This window comes from Oryctolagus cuniculus, chromosome 19 (genome assembly GCF_964237555.1).
Source record: "Oryctolagus cuniculus chromosome 19, mOryCun1.1, whole genome shotgun sequence".
In the NCBI taxonomy this organism is placed as follows: Eukaryota; Metazoa; Chordata; class Mammalia; order Lagomorpha; family Leporidae; genus Oryctolagus; species Oryctolagus cuniculus.
This window is the reverse complement of record NC_091450.1, coordinates 7,371,632-7,390,657: the sequence shown is the minus strand read 5'-3', so window position 1 is coordinate 7,390,657 and position 19,026 is coordinate 7,371,632. Positions and strand designations below refer to the sequence as shown.

General features: G+C 61.1%; 1 protein-coding gene across 4 annotated transcripts; it reads right to left on the bottom strand.

Moving 5' to 3' along the window:
- Window positions 1–51: 51 nt before the first annotated feature.
- Window positions 52–18,173, bottom strand: TAOK2 (TAO kinase 2). 4 transcript variants are annotated; one of them, XM_017342554.3, is made up of 19 exons: window positions 17,312–18,162; window positions 14,287–14,453; window positions 14,051–14,122; window positions 13,831–13,932; window positions 13,285–13,330; window positions 13,079–13,175; window positions 12,846–12,959; window positions 12,667–12,758; window positions 10,302–10,395; window positions 10,128–10,209; window positions 8,903–9,070; window positions 8,486–8,764; window positions 8,157–8,318; window positions 6,512–6,877; window positions 6,225–6,428; window positions 5,714–5,953; window positions 2,433–2,645; window positions 1,346–1,528; window positions 52–1,259 (listed from the first exon to the last, which is right to left on the bottom strand). In XM_017342554.3, exons 2-19 carry the CDS (start codon window positions 14,416–14,418, stop codon window positions 738–740), a joined length of 3,168 nt encoding a protein of 1,055 aa, XP_017198043.2. In that variant the 5' UTR covers window positions 14,419–14,453; window positions 17,312–18,162; the 3' UTR covers window positions 52–737. The 4 variants fall into 4 exon arrangements, with proteins under 4 accessions (XP_017198043.2, XP_008256159.3, XP_017198041.3 ...); XM_008257937.4 differs by having other exon boundaries at window positions 8,486–8,746; window positions 17,312–18,160; XM_017342552.3 differs by lacking the exons at window positions 52–1,259; window positions 1,346–1,528; window positions 2,433–2,645 and having other exon boundaries at window positions 3,829–5,953; window positions 17,312–18,173.
- Between the last annotated feature and the right edge of the window lie 853 nt (window positions 18,174–19,026).

Genomic DNA, 19,026 nt, shown 5'->3' with positions numbered 1-19,026 from the left:
AGCTATCACTTGTTCCCACACGCTCCTTAGACAGAAAGGGTGAGGCTTGGGACCTGTTAGAATAACCAACAGTTTATTAAAAGCTTGCCTGGGGCTCTGTGCCTGCCCCAGCTGACAGGGGCTCCCCCGATGGCCCTTTCCAAGGTCCTTCCCTTGTTCCCCCGCCCCAGCCCGAACCCCAATAAAAAAAAAAAAAGGTAAAGGACAAGACAGCACAGGACGTCAGACAGCACAGGGAATGGAGACACCCAGGCATCCTGACCCCAAGACCCCATCCGGATCCTTCTTGCCGAGGAAGGCCTCCCATTCTCCCCGCCTCGGGCCCAGACCTGCTCTGCCACGTCCCAGGTCTGGGGGCCCTGCCGTCCCGAGTCCATGCCCCCCTGTGAGGGTAGTATAGTTCTCTGGATATAATAATCTAGACCCACCCTTCCCCGCCCCCAGGGGACTAGTGAATATTTGACACGCACAGCTCCCTCCTGTCCCAGGCGGTGATGGAGGGAGACCCTGGCACCATGGTGGGGAGGCAGGGCTCCCGGGCAGCCTTGTGGCATCCGATGCCCCAGCTGGCCCAGGGCCACTGGCCAGCCCCAAGAAGCTCATGAGATGAGGCGGTTGGAGGGGAGCTGGAGCCAACATCCTGTCCCCCACCCTTGAGTAGGCCTCAAGCTCACTGCCTGCTCGGATCGGGCTCCTCCCACCCCTGTCCCTGCCCCACGTGGCTCACCCGCCCAACTTCAGGAATAGAAGTGGGAAGAACCGTTGAGAATGTGGGAAGCAACACTGGTGCTGCGACTCAGAGGCCCGGGGACGGCGGCAGCGGGTGGGCCCACGCTCTCACTGCCACTGCCCCCGGAGGCCGCCCGCCGCAGGGGCTGCGGGCTGTTCCGGAGCAGCAGCAGGGCCCCACCCCGCGGCGTTCCACTCTGCGTTGGGGGCCCCAGCCAGTTTGGGGGACCTGGGGGAGCTAGTAGAGACGGCTGCCGCCAGGCAGGAGGGGGCATGCCTGGCGGGGGAGGGCCGTGGCTCCAGTGCGCCCCGGAGCGGGGGACAGGGCGGGAGGGCCAGGCAGGGGCAGGGGGCGGGGCGGGGTAGCCCTGGGCAGCAGCCTCGGCTGGGATGCCCCCTAGAGCCATACTGGAGAAACCCAGCCTCATACTCTCGGCGTCGAAGGCCTCGATCTCCCGGGCCTGGCGCTCGAGCAAACTCCGGATCCGCTCGGAGCGCCCGGTCTGCAGGGCCAGCAGCTCCTCTTCCACCTGGGTACCCAGAAGGGAGGTTAGAGAGCCCAGGGCGGCAGGCGGCAGGCGGCCGGCCGCCCCTCCCGGGAGGCCCAGCCGCTCACCCGCTGCTCCAGCAGCGCGCGCCTCAGAGCCACCCTCTGCTCCAGCTCCCGCAGCTCCCTCTCGTGCTGGCTCTCCGTGCGGATCTTGATCTTGCTCTGGTAAGCGTTGAGCAGCTCCAGCTCCTGCTGCAGCTGCTGCCGGAGGGCCTGGAACTCCGCCTCCTGGGTCTCGTCGAGTCGCAGCTGGAGGACAGAGGCGCCGGTGTCAGGGGCCTCCGCCGCTGCCCCACAATCCTCCCCTGCCCCAGGTAGGCCTGGGCCCTAAGGTTTCGAGAAGCGGCGGTGTCGGGCTCTATCCGAACGGAAGAGGGTCGTACCCTGCGGCACAGCAATTACACTCGCAGGAATCTATGCCCCAGGTATACTTGCACATGTGCTCCAGCTGTTCTCGGAGGCGGGGCGAGAGCAAAATACTGGAATCAACCTAAATGTCCACCAATAAGGGATGGGTTAAGTAAATGATGGTACAGCCAACCCACGGGAAATTTTATGCTGTAAAAAAAAATCTGTGTACTGACGGGGAAAGATGTTTAGAAATACTCCGTAGGAAAAGGAAGTTAGAGACCAGCGCATAAGGTGTGATTCCCTTTGTGCTTAAAGTTCTCAGAGTTTTCCAAAATAGGCTTTGGAAAAACCCTCCGTTAACTCTGAGCGCGTTACCTCTGAGAGGGGGGACCTGGGCGGAGCAGGGGCTCTGCGCTCCAGGGACGTTTTACGCGGCCCACTCCTGGGCTGCTGCGTGGCGACTTTACCACAGCAGTCTCTGAAATCCTCAGAAGCGTGGGTAGACAGGCCTGAGGGCCGCACCCATTTGAACCTGCTCCCTGCTCACACAGAGAACTCACTCGGGCCCAGGGAAAGACTAGCGCCACTCTTTTCCTTGGTGGCTCTCAGCAGAGTAGGCAGGCTGGCTTGGTAAGACCTTAAGAGAATACTAAGAGGGAAAATAAAACCGCTGCGGTGGATACAAAACCACAGAACCATCGCCAAGACCACCAACAGCGAGAGACCACCTGAGCTCCAGCTCCGCCCACACCCCACCGCTAAGCCCGAAACAGACGCTCCCTCCCAGGACCCCAGGCCTCACCGCCTGCGAGCTGAGCATCTCGGAGATGGACTGGTCGTACTGCTCGGCCAGGATCGCCAGCTTGCGGGTCTGCTCTTCTTTGAGCCGCTTAAGGAGGCTCTTGTGCTGGGCTTTGGGCGTGGTCTCCAGCAGGTGCGCCCGCAGGGCCTTGTACTGCCGGGTCTGGATCTTGCATGTCTCCTGGAACTGCTTCTTGATCTGCAGCTCCTTAGACTACGCAGTGGAATGGATCAAAGGGAGACGGGGCAGGGGAGAGGAGGAGGAGGAACAACCGGGGGAAGAGGGGAGAAGAGAGAGAGGAGGAGAGGAGACAGAAGCAGAGACAGGGAGAGGGAGAGAAACAGAAAACATGTTAGACAGAGGGGGCGGGGGGAGCTGTATACAGACAGACACGAGATGGGACTGTGTTGAGAGGATCAGCAGGGTCTCGATGGGCAAGAGATGCAGAGAAAACAAGACAGGTCCCGAGAGCGCGTCTGGAGTCGGGTGGAATGCCACGAGCAGGAAGGTCAGAGTTCACGGACAGGAAACTGAGGCTCTGGAGGGCACCAAGTGCACAGAAGCAGCGTGCACCATGCAAAGACGGAGAACGCCACCTCGAGACAGAAGCATGTGAGCAAACACAAGGAGGTGCACGGGACGGAGTCACACGCACACACACCCAGGGCAGAAAGCGACACAACTGGAGAGAGACAGAGGAAGTCCCAGGTGCAACACCCAGGGAGGAAGGCAGGGAGGGAGAAGCACCGAGCTGAGAGGTGGATAAGAAGGGGCTGCCCTGTTTCAGGCCACAGAGGGAACAGGGCAAGGGAGGCGGCCAGAGAGGGCCTGACAAGTTCGACAGGCCCGCAGCGGCCACCCTGACCAGATCCACATCCCAGTGCGGCCCCTCCGCTGTTGGCTCCCGCTCCAAGCCCACACCAACCCCGTTAGCAGGCCCACACTCTCTGCCTGGCCCCCGAGCTCGCCATCCCTGCTGTGGACGGCTTGCAGTCCCATCCCCCAAGCCTCTAGGGTAATGCCTGGTGCAAGAGACAAACTCCGCTCCCCAACAAGGGAACCGTGTAGCGAGTGGGTCAGGAGAGAAGGCAGGGAGTGGGTAAGGAGGTCGAAGGACCTGGAACCTAGGGGCTGTCTGGCAGGAAGCCACCAACAGGGCAACTGTGGGACCAAGAAGCTCTGTGGAAGCTCACCGGGGCCCAGCCCCCGGCACTGGTGGCGGTCACGGTGGTGATGAAGCTATGAAGGCAGAGGATGAGGCTGAGGAGTGAAAGGGGCTGAGATAACGGAGATGGGGTGAAGAGGCCATGGAGCTGGGGCCGAGGGTCCAGACTGGGGGCATACCGGGGAGGCTAGGCGGCAGGACAAAGCAGACAGAGGCAGCCTGGGCCAAAGGTACAGTTCCGCTCAGATATTTTATTTGTGTTTGTCTTTTTTTTTTTTTTTTTTTTTTTGGTGGGGGGGAGGGGACAGGTTGGAAGGGAGACAGAAAAACAAAATCAAAGAGGAGAAAAAAAAAAAAACCATGACTCTTCCCCCCTCCCCCAGCACCCCCTGGCCCCAGGTCCAAGTCGATGAGGGTGAGGATGAGCACACACACAGCGGGAGGACAGCAATAACTTAGGGGAGGGCGTCAGAACACAGAGTGGAACCTCTGGGCTCCCCGGGGAGGCTGGGCCTGTGGCGGGAAGCACACTGAGGAGGGGGCTGCAGTGGGGAGGGGACTGGGGGCTGCACAGCCTCACTGAGTCCTGGCAGATAAAGTGCTCGTCGCTCTAGATTTGGCCTGGAGCTGGTTACCTCCAAGGAGGCAGGGCCCGCGACTGGCGGGCTCTGGGTCTCCGCCCAGTTAGACTCCCTGGCGGTGGCTGGCGGGAGGTAAGGGGCCCCAGTCGTCGCTGGCTGCGTGGTAGCAGCCGGGGAATCCGGCTGGGCCGTTCGCTCCGCAGCAGGCCCCAGCTGGCCAGTGTGTGGATAGCCCAGGGGGGCAGGTGAGAGGCTAAACCCTGGCTGGCCCGTGCCAGGCGCCAGTTCCAGCCCTTGCACAGGGCCCAAACCCTTGCCAGCAGGGCTAGTGGGTGCTGGGCAGAGCGGGGATGAGCTCGCCGGGGCCCAGGGACAGGCAGGCGGCTGCGGAAGCCGTCCTTGTTGGTCTTGGGGTAGAGTGTAAACAGGCCCCGGTCCCCCACGGCCCCACAGCCCTGCAGGGCCCGGAAGACCACGGGTGACAGGCGCAGCAGAACCCTCAACCACAGTCGAGAGATGCCCCGGCGCACCCGGGGGCCCTGCTGCCGCACCCATTTGCCCCCAGCTGCCACGGCCACCAGAGGTAGAGCCAGGCCTGGCCAAGCTAGCAGCCAGGCAGCCCCCAGGCCCAGAGGGACACCCATAAGGCCTCGGCGCCAGCTCAGGCCCAGGACGACCCCCAGGGCAGTGCCCTGGGCCAGGAGCAGGAACAAACTGGGGGGCAGGTGCAGGGCTGTACAAAGGAGCAGGTAAGAGGCCCCCAGGCCCACCAGCCCTACCTCCAGGGCCAGCAGTGCTGCCTGCAGGCCACCCCCACCCTGGGCCGCCAGCAATGGGAGCAGCAGCAATAGTAGTAGGGGCAGGAGGCCAGAGGATGACCCCACTGCAAAGGAGAGGCCGGCCAGGAGGCCGTGGGACAGGAGTCCAGGGAGCTGGCTGGCAGGGCCGGGCCTCAGGTGTAGCGGAGGGGGCTCAGGGGGGATGTCTGGGGAGGGACAGCCATCTCCAGGGTCCCTAGGGGTACCTATCGGCGCCCCGTCGTCATCCTCCTCCTCCTCCTCCTCAGGGACGGGAGTCAGTGCTGGGCCCTGGACCCAGCCAAGCTCAAACTGCTCATCGAGAAGAGCCCCGTCCTCCTTCTCCCACACCCTCCACGCCCCGGCTTCCTCCTGGCCAACAATGCTCCTCTCCTGGGGTGACAAGGATGGGACTCTAAGCCCCTTCAGCTCCTCCTCAGGCGGATCCCAAACTTCCTCATCAACAGGACCCCCATGGTTTTGCGGACTGGGACTAGGGGTTCCTGATTCCTCTCCCAAAATCCTCTGCTCCTCTGGCTCCAAGGTGCTCCCTTCCTTTCCCAGAATCCTTCTCTCTGGAACTGCTTCCTCCTCCTCCTCTCCCAGCATCCTTTGGTCCAGGACTGCCTCCTGGCCAGCTGAGCAGGGCTGCTCTTCGCTAGGGGTGCCTGTGCTGGGTGGTCCCAGAGCCCCAGGAGTGGGGAGCGGGAGGCCCGGGGGGCGCTGGCCTGCACGTACTTTGAGGCTCTTGGGCTGCTGGCGAACCTGGGCCGCGTGCTTCTGCCGCAACTCTTGCTCACGCCGCTTGTTGTACTCCAGCTGGTTGCCTAGCTCTGTCTGGTGCTGCAGGCGGGTGAGCTCGGCCCGTGTGCGCTGCACGGCCTGCAGCTGCCGGAGCTCCAGCTCCCGCGTGGCCTCATGCTGCCGCAGCAGCAACGCACACTCCAAGTCCTTCTGTGTCTGCTTCTTGTTCAAGTCCTGAGGCAGAAGGAAAACAGGGCCTGGTCAGCAAGCACCCGGGGTGCCTCGGCGGAGGGGGCTGGGAGCAGCGGGGCCTGAAGGAACCTAGCTCTTGGCTGACCTCTGAGCTGGGCCTGATGGGGACGGGAAGAAAGAGGGGTGCTGAAGCCCCGCCGAGCCCTAACACTGCACAGAGAGGCCAAAGTAAGACAGAGGGCGGCAGACGGCAACGGGCAGGCAGCCGGGAGCCGCGAGCAGGCAGCAGAGGCTGGGCGCTGGGGGAGCCCACCTCGCGCAGCAGGTCCTGGTCCAGGCTGTGCCGAGCCAGCAGCATCTTGCGCTTGTACTGCCGGCACTGCAGCTCAAAGTACTGGCGCTGCCGCCGCAGCAGGCCCGCCTCCTCCTCCGCCTGGCACTGCTGGAGCTGCTCCTTCTGCCGCAGCAGCCACTCGGCCTTCTCCCGCTTCGGGGTGCTGGGGTTCTCCTGGAGCTCCTGGGCAAGGGTGGGCGGCGGGGGGAGAAGGGTCAGGGCCCACCCGCCTGCCGTGCCCCCCCGCCCGCGCGGCCCCCAGCCACCTCCTTCAGCTGCTCCTTGCGAAGCTTGTAGGTGCGCTTCTGTGCCTCCAGCAGCGCGGCCAGCTCCTTCTTCTGCTGCCCCAGGATGTGCTGCTGGAACTTGCGCTCCTCGGCCTGCGCGGCTCGCGCCTCCTTCTCCCCGATGGCCTGGTGCCGCCGCGCCAGCTTCTCCGCCTCGGCCCCAAAGCCGGCCCGCTGGGCCTCAAGCTCCCGCTGCAGGCGTGCGCTGTGCTCCTCGCGTTCGCCCCTCAGCCGCGACTCCAGGGCCAGCAGCTGCTTCTGGTGCTGTCGCCGCATCCGCTTGTAGCCGCTCAGCTGCTCCCGCAGGGCGGAGTCCTGCTCGTGCTCCTGGATCTGCCGACTGACCTGCGGCGGGAGCCAGGGAGAGCCGCGGCTCAGCGCTGGCCCCCGCTTCGTTCACGCACAGCCCTCCTGCTCCACTGGGGAGAACGCAGGCTTCCGAGGCACTGATTCAGGCTCAGCTGGCACCTGCCGCACACTGACGCGAACCTGAGCCTGGGTCCCCAACTGGAGAGCGGAGGTACTAACCCACTCCAAGGCCCGTGACTGAACCAGGTGATAAAATGAGGCAAGCACCGGGCTGGCAGAAAGTAGGATTAGTTCAGAAGTGACTCAGACCCACGCGGGCTCAACTCCCAGCTCTGCCTGTTACTACCCGTGTGATCTCAAGAAAGCTAACTTCTCCAAAGTGTCAGTTTTCTCACCAGACAAAAGGGGCAATAACACCTCCTCCTGGGGGTGGAGGTAGGTAGGTTCAGCTTGGTATACACATAGTAGTCTCTAGAACATTGGTTCCCTTCCCTTCAGCAAACACAGAGGGCCCACGGTACCCCAGGCTCCGAACACAGGATCCTGGATTGACACCAACCCTGGGCTGAGATGTCCCATCTCGGTCCAGTGTCAGGCCCCGCTCTCCTCACACTAGCTGAAGTCACAGAGCTGTCTGCCAAGCCCCACAGGCGCTCAAGAGCTGTTCCAGCAAACCCAGCAGCCACAAGGACAGGCCACAAGCACAGGCTAGAGCTCTGAGGAGGTGGCTGCCGGGCGAATTCAGCTACACAGGGATATGGTCTAGAGCTGTATGAAAAGCACGGAGGCAAAGCTGTTTGAATGCAGCATCGAGCCGGCTTGTTCCTCCTGCGACCCGAGGAAAATGACCGACACGACTTGATTGTAACAGAACTTGAGAGCCAATGAATGTGCTTGGGCACGTGCCTGGGGCAAGCAGCCCGCCGAACCCCAACCCTTTAGTTTCAACTGGAACCCTGTCCTCTCCCACTTCTTCCTCCAGAAGGCATGTGTGAGCCAGTGGACTGACCGCTGCCCCTGCCTCTGGGGCATGGAACCCCACAGGCCTGCCTGGGGCCCCTTGGGGACCCCACAGCCCAGGGCCACGCAGCGCCCGACTGGCAACACCCCAGGGTGGGCATTTAAGCCAGGAACAGCAGACTGCGCAAAGGGACTAACACTGTCTGCTGGGAGGATCAGGTGAGAAAGAGACGGCACCAGAGTGAGGGAGACACTGGACCAGATCACGTGACGGGGCGCGGAGGAGGAAGAACTGTTTCTGGACTCAGAAGGACGGCTGGGCCCTCCTGGATGCGGCGAGGATGGCTTTACTCACCAGGGAGGCAGTGCGGATGGTGGCAAAGTGGTCCCGGTTGCGGCAGTAGGCCCGGCGGCGGGCGGAAGAGGTGGTGGAGGCTGGAGCTGGGGCTGCAGGTGGCTGGAGAGGGCTTGGAGTCATCTCTGGCTGGTAGGGATCATCATACAGGTTGTCAGAGCCCTGGCGGAAGGGAAAGCGGAAGGGATGCCCAAGGCTCAGAGGCCACTGGGCCCAGCGCGCGTTACCCAAGGAGACCCCATGAGACTGGGAGGAGGGACCCAGGCAGCTCCTGAGCACACAGCTCGGGCTCGGCCTCCCGTCTCCAGGCCGCTCGGGGCGCTGCGTACCGGCAGCCGGTGGATGATGGAGCTGTGCGAGGTGACTGTATGCTCCCCCTCCTGCATCATGGCCATCTCTCGGGCTTCAGGGCCTTCCTCTTCCTCCTCCTCCTCCTCCTCTTCCTCCTCCTCCTCCTCATTGTCCGAGGCGTCTGCCAGGCTGTTGACCGAGCTGCTCTGGCTGGAGGCGCTGATGGACATGCTGGGCACCGAGTGGCTACTCTCCAGACTGGTCAGCGTCCCAGCCCGGTGCATGTAGGGCTCCGTCTCCTGCGAACAGGGCGTGGGCTGTTGGGCAGGGAAGAAGGACAGGGGAGTGTGCATGGAGACCAGGAGGGAGGGGCCCGAGAAGCCGCTAGGGTAATACAAGCGCAGCACTGGGCGGGCGGGATCAAAGGTGGCAGGGCACAGGGCGAGCTGGGTCACCTCCTCCTCCTCGGGGGCCTCGGCGCCAGGGCCGTTCGGGGCCTCCTGGAAGAGGATCTTCTTCATCTTGCGGTACTGCAGGTTGTCCAGCTCCCGCACGGCATCCTTGGTTCTCTGGATCAGGTCCATGATGACTGTGGGTGGCCGCTCCCGGAGCACGAAGCGGTGCTGGGGGAAGAGAACGCTGAGGCCTGCGGCCAACACCCCCGACCCCCACAACCACGGCTCTTGGCAGCCCCTCTGACCCGAGGCGCTCCCCTGTGCCATGCCCACCATGGGTTCACCAACACTGGCCTTGTCCCAGTCCCTCCTCACCACTCTGTCCCTCCTCCTCAGTCAGTCTCTTGTCCTGCCAGGCATGGCTAGCAGGCAGCAACAGTCAGAGATGTGGCTTCTGGTCCAGCTCCTCTACCGAGGTGCTGCATGACCTTGGACATGTCACAAGACCTCTTTGGGCCATGGAAGGGATCTCCCCAATTATAAAGCCAACAGTGGGGGCCAGCACTGTGGCGCAGCAGGTTAACGCCCTGGCCTGAAGCGCTGGCATCCTATATGGGCGCCAGTTCGAGAACTGGCTGCTCCACTTCCGATCCAGCTCTCCGCTGTGGCCTGGGAAAGCAGAAGATGGCCGAAGCCTTTGGGTCCCCGCACCCACGTGGGAGACCTGGAGGAGGCTCCTGGGTTCGGATTGGCACAGCTCCGGCCATTGCGGACATTTGGGGAGTGAATCACAGGATGGAAGACCTCTCTCTCTCTCTCTGCCTCTCCTTTCTCTGTGTAACTCTGACTTTCAAATAAATAAATAAATCTTTAAAAATAAAAAAGCCAACAGGTCAGACGAGATGAGGCAATCTAAGCCAGTTCCCAACTGGGCTCTCTAGGTCCCCAGGGATCTGTGAGCTTGGAGGACTCAGAAACACCCCCAGGAAACCACACTCAAGCTTTGGGCTTGAGTTACATCAGGTCAGCGTGGCGGCCCTGGTTACTGCATGCTGACCAGAAGCTGTTGGCAATTATACACATCTTTACTTAACAAAAGACGGAAAAACAAATGGTTACTTAATAAGTTCAGGCGGTCAGGTAGACAAAATCTTGTACACCGTGGAGCCTGCTGGCACTGGGACAGGGGTGGGGAGTCAGACATGAAGCTCCGGATGGAGGCTGCATCTACTTTCACTGACGAGTTTCCAGAACATTCTAGAACGCGAGGTGAGGAAGCGCTCACCTTCAGAAGCACCTCTGAGGTTGGTCTGTCTTGAGGGATTTTCTGAAGACAGGAGTCGACAAAATTCCGGAAGTACTCAGACCTGGAAGTCAGAGGAGGGGAGAAGGGTGGGCAGGGCATGAGCCAGGCGCCTACCCCTGGCCTAACCCCGATTTCGGGAATCCCAGTGCTCACCAGTGTCCTGACTGGAGCACGGGGGACTCGTTCTGTGCAATGTGGTATAAGGCACTCATCGCATTCATGTTGAACAGCGGTGGTTTTCGTTCCGCTACGGACAAAGTGGGAGAAGGTGAGAAGGGAAACTGAAGTGGAACTCCGCTGCCTTGGGCTCAAATCCCTGCTCCCCGACTTCCTTGTCACATGACCTCGAGCGATTCCCGTCATCCTGTCCGGGGCACACCCCATCGTCTCAGCTACATGTGGGTGGCACAGGCTCCAAAGAAAGCAGCACGGCCAAGAGCTTTCGAGAGAAAGACAGAAGGAAGCCCACCCAGTTATTAGCCCAACTAACAGGTGCTGGGTAGCAGACGAGAGCAAACGGCTTGCGAAGTGCTGTGGGGAAGATAAAGCAAAACAAGGATCCGGCCCTGTCCTCCAGGGACTTCGGGTGTGAAAGAGAAGATGGAACAGGTTCCGAGTGCCGAGCGGCGGCAGAGGGAGACGGGGGAATGGCAGGAGGCCCTCAGGCCGGGACGCTTGCAGGGGGCACCCTTCAGAATAAGGGGCAGTGTAACCGGACTCTGGATTGGAAGTTGCACACCAGGAGCCCCCTGTGGGCCAGACAACATTTCCTTGTTTGTTTCTGGCCTACACAGTGACTTTTTTTTTTTTTTTAAGATTTAATTATTTATTTGAAAACCAGAGTTACAGAGAAAGAGAAGGACAGAGAGAATTTTCATCCACTGGTTCATTCTCCAAAGGACTGCAATGGCCAGGGCTGGGCCAGGCTAAAGCCAGGAGCTTCTTCCAGGTCTCCCATGTGGGCGCAGGGGCTCAAACACTTGGGCCATCCTCTGCTACTTTCCCAAGCCCATTAGCAGGGAGCTGGTTCAGAAGTGGAGCAGCTGGGACTCGAAACAGTGCCCATATGGGATGCCGGCCCTGCAGGGTGCAGCTTTAATCTACTGAGCCGCAGCGCCAGCCCCTGACTTCTTACAATTAAATATCAACAATAACGAAGTGCTAGTGATCTTGATTTCCTTTTCTCTTAAAAAAATGAGGTGTGGTGAAATGGAGCTGACAGTACTGCCGCAGCGTGGCTGCAGGGAAATGGCCACTGCCCTCTCTTCAGGAGCAGAGCACGGTTTGCCACGGCTTCCCTAACAGGGACTCGGAACACCAGCTACCGGGCATCAGGCTGGCTGGGTGCCTCCATCAGCACACAAGTACTCCATGCCCCGTCCCTATCCACGACGCACTGGCCTAGCTTTCTCTTACACGTGACCTGCTCCATGCACTTCTGTCACCCGTCTGGCCCCAGCCTTGAATGGTCAATACGAACTGTGGGGATGGGCAAAAGGGCATGTCCTAAACTCCGCTCGAGGACAGAGGATGATACAAACTGAGGTGGGAGAGTAGGAAAGGCCATGACACACGCTAGGGTGGTGGCCATGATGGGGGGTGGAGGGGCAGCCAAGGAAGGACGGGGATGGCTCAGTCTTGCAGGCAGTGGGGAGCCACTGCTGGCCCGAGCAAGGGCTATGATGACGGCACTGAGCTTGGGCAGATCTTGAAGGCCTGAGAACCGAAGAGACTGGAAGGAAGGAGACGGTGGCAACAGAACCACCTCTGCTGCTAACGGCGCCTGTCTTGGCCCTACAAGTACTATCTCATTAATTGGCTGCTTCAGCAGGGCAGGCTGGCAGAGACGAGGACCCTGCCAACGGCGGCAAGGCCGCGTGAGCTCCCGGGGGCCTGACTCGTGGCCCTTCTCATGCCTCTCCGCGTCCCAAGTCACGTTCCTGGCGAGGGCAGCTCGTCTCAGCTCCCCACGCCTGCTCTCCCCGCAGGCTCCCACACAGGCCACTCTCTCTGTCTGGAATGCTCTTCCCCACATCTTTCAAAGAGGTTTTATTTGTCCAGTAGGTCTGTTCAAACACCCCTGCTACACAGAGGACTTCCTCAGCCAAGGGACTAAATCAAGTCCTCTGTCTTACATTTGTGCCCCCCAGAAGTTCCCCGCTTGGCTTTCGTCCCACTGAGAGAAAACATGCCTTGCTTCCCCAAGTCAAATGCAAGTCTCATGAGGGCCGGAATCTCTCTGCTGTGGCCTCAGAACCTAGCACTGTGCATGGCACACAGCGAACACACAAAACAGGTCGAGAACCAGGGGGCTGGACAGGAAGACAGGAATGCCGCAAACCCTTTAGGCCTGAGAGCTGGCAGGCTCTGACAGTTGCCTGTAGCGGGCAGCTCTAAGGTCAAGTTAAGACACGCACATGCAGGCCTGGGCGCCCATCTGAGAAGGATGGGACAGGGGACGGAACAGAAAGGAGTGGAGAAGAGGGCGGAGGAGGGGCAGTGGGGAGGCCGTCCTTACCCAGTTCGATGCAGGTTATCCCCAGGGACCAGACGTCCACTTTGCCGTCATACTGCCCCTCATCCATGGCCAAGATCACCTCTGGAGCCATCCTGGAGAATGGCAAGGACAAAGAGGCTCAGCCTCCGTCCAGACCCCACCAGCTGGGAGCACTGCCAGTCGCCACCGCTCCCGCTCACCAGTATGGGGTGCCCACGAAGGAGTTGGCAGGTGCCATGATGGATGCGGAGCCGAAGTCCCCCAGCTTCACCAGGCCTGGCTCCGACAACAGGATGTTCCCAGCCTTCACATCCCTGTCGGAAGCATAGACCAGGCATGGAGGTGACAGTGTGGAGGGCTGGGCAGGGGCTGCGGCCCAGGGAGCTGAGGGGAAGCAGAGTGCCCCCACCCCGCCCCACCGGGCTGCCCGTACCTATGGATCATGTTGTGGGAGTGCAGATACGCCAGGCCCTGCAGCGCCCCGTGGGTCACCGCTGCGATCTCCACCTCCTGAAGGGGCTTCTTATGCACTGGGGAGCGAGGGGGACACAGCAGACTCAGGGAGCCCCGTGGCGGGCCGGCAGCACGGGCTTCTCTCCTCTCTCCTCTTCTCCCCCCCAGAGCCAGCAAGTCACTTACCTTCTAGAAGGTCAGAAGCTGAACCCAGGCAATACTCCATCACCAGCTAAGAAAGAGTCAAAGGTCAGAGGTCAGCAGTTCCCGGCTACCCTGGCCCTGCTCCCTGGGCAGACGTAAAAACAGAGCCTCCTAGCCCATCCTCCTCCTGGGCAATGCCCCGGAAGAATGAGAGGCAGGAAGGGCAAGTGGAGGAAGAGAGGGGGTGACGGGACAATCCCCGAAGTCAGGACCTCCCTGAAAAAGAGCCCAGGACACAAACCTCCTCTCCCACGGAATCCCTTGAAGGCCCCAGGGCCCCCAGCCCCGCCAGCCCGAAGGCCCTCTACCATGGGCTCACAGTCCTCGTCCCTCTGGGAGCCAGCTGCTCCCTCTGGACCGACACTGCTGCTCGTGGGTTTGTCTGAGAACCAAAGTGGTCTAGACACACCTCCCCCCCCCCCCACCGCACGATCCCACAACGGCAGCTTGAGACTGGGCCAGGCCAAGGATGCTCCTGAGCCGGGGGGCTGGGGGAGGAGAGGAGGCAGAGTGCGGAGCCCAGCTCACCCACGCCGTGTGCTCCCTCAGGTAACAGCCCCGGTACTGAATGGTATTGGGATGCCGGAGCTTCTGTAAGAAGCGCACCTCCTTGATGATGTCCTGCCATTTCTAGGAGGAAGGAAGTCAGGATGGGAGGGGGCTGCAGAGTCTGCGCCTGAGGCGGCGGCGGGGGGGGGGGGGGGGGGGGGACCTGCTCCCCGCCCTGGTCCCATGCAGCCCGCCCCACCTCATTCGATTGCTTCCCGCTGTACGACATCTTCTTGATGGCCACCACCTCGCTGTTCCGGACATCCCGGGCCTGCGGGTGAGACCAGAGGTGGTGAAGGCTCCCGGGAGAAGAGGGCGGGGCCCAGCAGAAAGGGCGGGAAGGGTTGCCGCTGGTGGAGCGGGCCCATCCAGAGGTCCACAGGGGTTAAGGATGGAGTCCCCACCCCTACTTTACCAGCCCAAGACCCGACTCACGAAGTACACAGCTCCAAAGCTGCCGTGGCCAATTTCCCGGAGGTCGGAAAAGAGCTTTTCGGGGTCATCCTTGAAGAACAGTTCGGCCACATCGGGGTCCTTCAGGCTCCCGGCCCGGCCCCCAGCTGGCATGGTGGCCCCTGGGGGCCCTGAGAGTAGGGCCTGGCCTGGAGGAGGAAGACGGGACGCTTAGAAGAAGGCAGAGGCCCCCCAGCTTCTGCTGTCTCCTCCCCGCGTTCCCACATGAGGGGGAGGCACCGCTGAGGAAGGGCAGGGGGAGACCAGGAACAATACCAAAGCTCCACAAAAACCAAGTTGCCCTGGCAACCGGATCACGGGGGCCAGGTCCCTGGAGTCCCTACAACTGCTAGGAAGACTCTGGGAAGCTAAGCATCCCCACCATCCCCCTCGGCCCACAAGTTCCCCTTTCGCCAGAACCCCGACTTAGCCCCTCGAGGGGGGAAAAGATGCTACTTCCCAGCCCGTGCTCCACGGCCCCACGTGGCCTGTCCCACAAGTCCCACCCCCTCGGCTGTCTCCAGGCATCTTCCCATTCCCCTTGGCGCCGAGGCCCCCTCCTCCCTCAACCTCACACACCCTGGAAGAGAACAGGAAATGGCTAGGCCGGAGGTGGTGGAAATCCGGCCATTGTTCCAAGTGGGTACTGGCCCAGTGGGGCCAGGAGACTCTCCAAAAGGGCAGGGGCACTGTGGCAGGGAGATCTAGAATGGGAAGGCCGGCGGCTGGCTGTGCCGGCCTCTGTACTCTGGTCCCATTCAAGTGCCCTGGGCTGTCCGTGCCTCCGGGACGGTGGCCGTGCGTGCGTGAGTGGTGTTTTTGAGCAGGTATAGTAAGCGCCTCACTCGACCCTCAACACGACCGCATGAACTAAGTTAGCAGCACCCGGATCTTTACAAAGAAAGCAGCTCTCAGGGTTACGCGACTTGCTCAAAGCCAATCCCCCACCGCGGCGCTTTCGGAGTAGCCCAGGGTCAGGATCACCCTTTCCCATGTGAGGTCAGAGCGGCACCCGAGGGGAAAAGGACTTCTCCAAGGTCAGACACCAGCACCCTCTCCTCAGTCAGCCCTGCATGGTTTGTGCACTCGGCGCATCACCCTGAGCTTAGCACCCTCGTACAGGAAGCCCACCCTGACCACTCCAGCCCTCGGAGAGAACTCCTACGGAGAACACCCAGCCAAACACCTAGAGAAAGTTCCTGCGGGGAATCAGAATTGGGATCCTCCAGGGGACTCTGACAGGCTCGTGGCTAAGCACTTGTTGGGATCCAGCACACACCCGAGCCTGAGCCCTCGGCAGCAGAGCTGGACTCCCAAGGCAGAGTTCTAGCTACTTAAAAGCACCTAACAATTTTGAGCATGCAATTATATTCCACCCGTGCATTGTTTCCTGTTGTGTTGTTAATTCCGTCTCCTCAGCCCGACTGGAAGATGGAGGGCAAGGAGGGGGCCCCCAGGGTGCAGAGGACTCAGAATAGCCTGCGAGATTGATTGACTGCCCTGGGCCCAGCCCTCAGCAGGCTGCAAGGCAGGCCCCTTTCTCCCGGCTTCTGGCAGCCACAGGGCCAAGCACCCCTCAGCACACCCACACACGGAGGCAGGTGCCCACAACTTGCCACAGGAATCCTCCCCACCTCCTTACCAGCACAAGACCCAGGAATGCCAACCTAGGACCCAGGCTGCAGGCCAGGAGGGCCAGCCACTGGCAAAACCTCCTCGTGACACCTACAACCATTTGAGCCATTCCACAGTCTGCACCCACCTTCTAAGATGGACAATGTCATCTCTGCCCTGCAGGTGAGCAAATCCAAATCCATTCATATCTAAGCCTCGAAGCCCGTCCACCCCATCGGGGAGGTGCAGCACCAGGGCTTTGAAGTTCCTCAGACTTCTCGCTCTGGCTTTGGGGACAGGGACTACGGCACGGGCCGCTGAGAGAGTTTAATGAGAGCCCATGCTCTGCAGACCCCCTCTGTGTGGGGTTTGCCCTCTCTGCCTCCAGGGTAACCACAAGGCTTCCATCCTTCGGGGCATCATCCAACCCCAACAGCTTGGCTTTCAACTGTTAGGGGCAGCCAGGACACTTATCATCTGTTAGAAGACACAGCCCTGTCAGACCCAGGCCAAGGTCTGGGAGCAGGGGTAACAATGAAGGTCACGGCCGGCTGGCAGAACAGAACAATGTATGAGGCAGGGACAGAAGCTCCTGAGGGCAGCCCTCCCTCCTGGAAAGCAAGTTCATCTCACTCCCATCTTTGACCCTCACCCTAACTTGCTCTCCGAAGGACCCCTGGCCAAGCCCAGGCACAGAAGATGCCAAGAACGAGCATCAACCAGGGACAAGACCTGACTGAGGACTTGGGTTCAAATCCTGATTCTGCCACTGCATGACCTTGGGCAACCTCTCTGAGCCTCAACGTTCTCGACTGTAAAATGGGAAGATGGCAGTCAAAGAGTTCCCACAGGGTAAAGGGGGCGTATATCTTGTGAGAGAATGGATCAAAAAGCGCTTTGTAACAGACTGCTTGACACATGCATGACATTATACCATCACAGCAAGAGGTCAGGAGGGAAATATTGCCAGGCAACCCTCACCCCCCAAGCACATACATTCTCTCTCTCTCTCACACACACACACACACACACACTCTTACTTGCAAGGACAAGAAACCTAACCAGACCAAGCCTGAAAAACAATTCGACCCATCATGGGATTCAACCCCCAAAAGCAGTCAGGAAAAAGGGGTCTCATCAGGGAGGAGGCGAGGTGGTGGCTGCGAGGAGCAGAGACACCCTAGGGTGTGACACCCCCCCTCCGGCGACATCAGGAGCCCCCTGTCACCTGAGGTCCCCCACCAGCCAGACACAATGAAGGGAAGAGGAAGGGGAAGAGCGTGGCAAGGCGAGGCGAAGCTGGCCAGAGGCTGCAGACTGGCCCAGATGGGCTTCCTCCTCCCAGGTCCAACGTCTCGGCAGGGCCCCGCGCCCCTGCCCCCAAGCGTCTCACCTGGTAGGGGTCACTGTGGTGCCCCAGCGCCTCCGCTTCCGCCCGGGCTCCTCCAGCGGCACTGCCAAGCAGGGTGAGGGGCAAGGAGGCCTTTCCCCTTGCCACCTCTGCCTCGGCGGTCGCCCTTCCTGAGGGGCGGGCCCGGGAAGCCTCCCCTGGAGGGGAGGGGGTGACAACCCGATCTGACCTCGCGGTCCAGTCCTCCCCCTCCGCGAGGGCGACAGTTGCTGAATCCCGGATTTCCGATGGTGGGGTCTGAGCCCCGTATATCTGAACAGGGGCAAACTGAATCCGGTATCTGAACGCCTGGGGAGTGAACCCCGGACAGTGATGCACGCAGGGGCCTGAATCCCAGATACTTGAAATTCTATCAAACACAGACCCAGGTTTAGAGAGGCTGGGACCGGAGTCCCAGATACCTGGACTATGAGGGCTGATACCTGGGTATCTGAGAAGCGAGGGGCTAAGCCCGGAAATCTGGAACCCAGGGGCCTCGGCCCCAGGTCTTCGGCCACCGAGAGGGGGGCCCACCCCGAGGACGTCCGGCCGCACGGCCCCTCTCACGCCGGGGTCCGAGGGTGACAGCCCTCGTTCCCGCCCCAGCCTCCTCTCCTGCCCCTTCTCTCTCCCGAGAATAGCTGGAAGACTGTAGCTAAGGCGCTGCTGACGGTCCCGCACCCTCTCTCCCTCGCCTCTTCTCGGTCTCAGCCTCTCTCCGCACCACAGCCCAGATCTCGTCCCGGTCTCCCTCTCCCTCTTCCTCCCAATTCCAAGATGGAGACCGGGCGGGAGCGCGCAGGCGCGGTAGCGACGCCGGGCCAAAGGGGGCGGGGCCCCCAGAGAAACAGCCCCGCCCCTCTCTCCTCACTGCCGCGGCCCGGGAGACAGGCAGCCACCGAGCCCGAGTGCGCGCGCGCCCCGCCACGCGGACCCTGGGTGGGAGGAGGCGGGGACAAGGGCTAGGCTTGCGGCAGGGAGGAGCCCAGCGCGCTCTCCGACGACTGGCAGCGGAGAGAGCTGCAGCGCATGCGCCGACCCCGCCTTTGGGCCGAGCCAGAGCTTGTTGCTAAGGGAAGCTTAGAGGGGGCGCGGGTGGGGAAGGCAGGCAGCCGCGAGCTGAGTGATCTGCGCCTGCGTGCACGGTAGCGGTTGGGAGGGGTAAGGGATGGCCACTGCTGGGTGCGGAAAAGGCGGGAAAATGGATGGCGGGAGGTCAGGAAACACCTAGCCTGGATGTGGACCCCAAGTGCGAGGAATCTTTGCCAGTCGCTGTGGGGAAAACTCAGTCACAGGGAGTGCAGGTTCCGCATAGTTGCCTAACTTGGCCAAGGTCACAGTGCGTTTATATCAAAGCATCTCCGTGATCTCACTCCACCAGCTAGTGGGCATTACCAGTTTCGTATCGGGAAGAACTAATCAACACCGACATCCTATATTAGAGCGCCAGTTCAAGGCCTGGCTGCTCTACTTCACATCCAGCTCCCTGCTAGTGCCAGGGAAGGCAGTGGACGATGGCCCAAGTGCTTGGGCCCCAGCCATCCACGTGGGAGACCCGGAAGGCTCCTGGCTCCTGCTTCAATCTGGCCCAGGCCTGGCCTTGGCGGCCATTTGGAGAGTGAACCAGCAGATGGAAGATCTTTATGTCTCTGTGTCTCTCCCTCTCTGTCACCTCTGTCACTCCACCTTTCAAAAAAAAATCGATAAAAAAAAAAAAA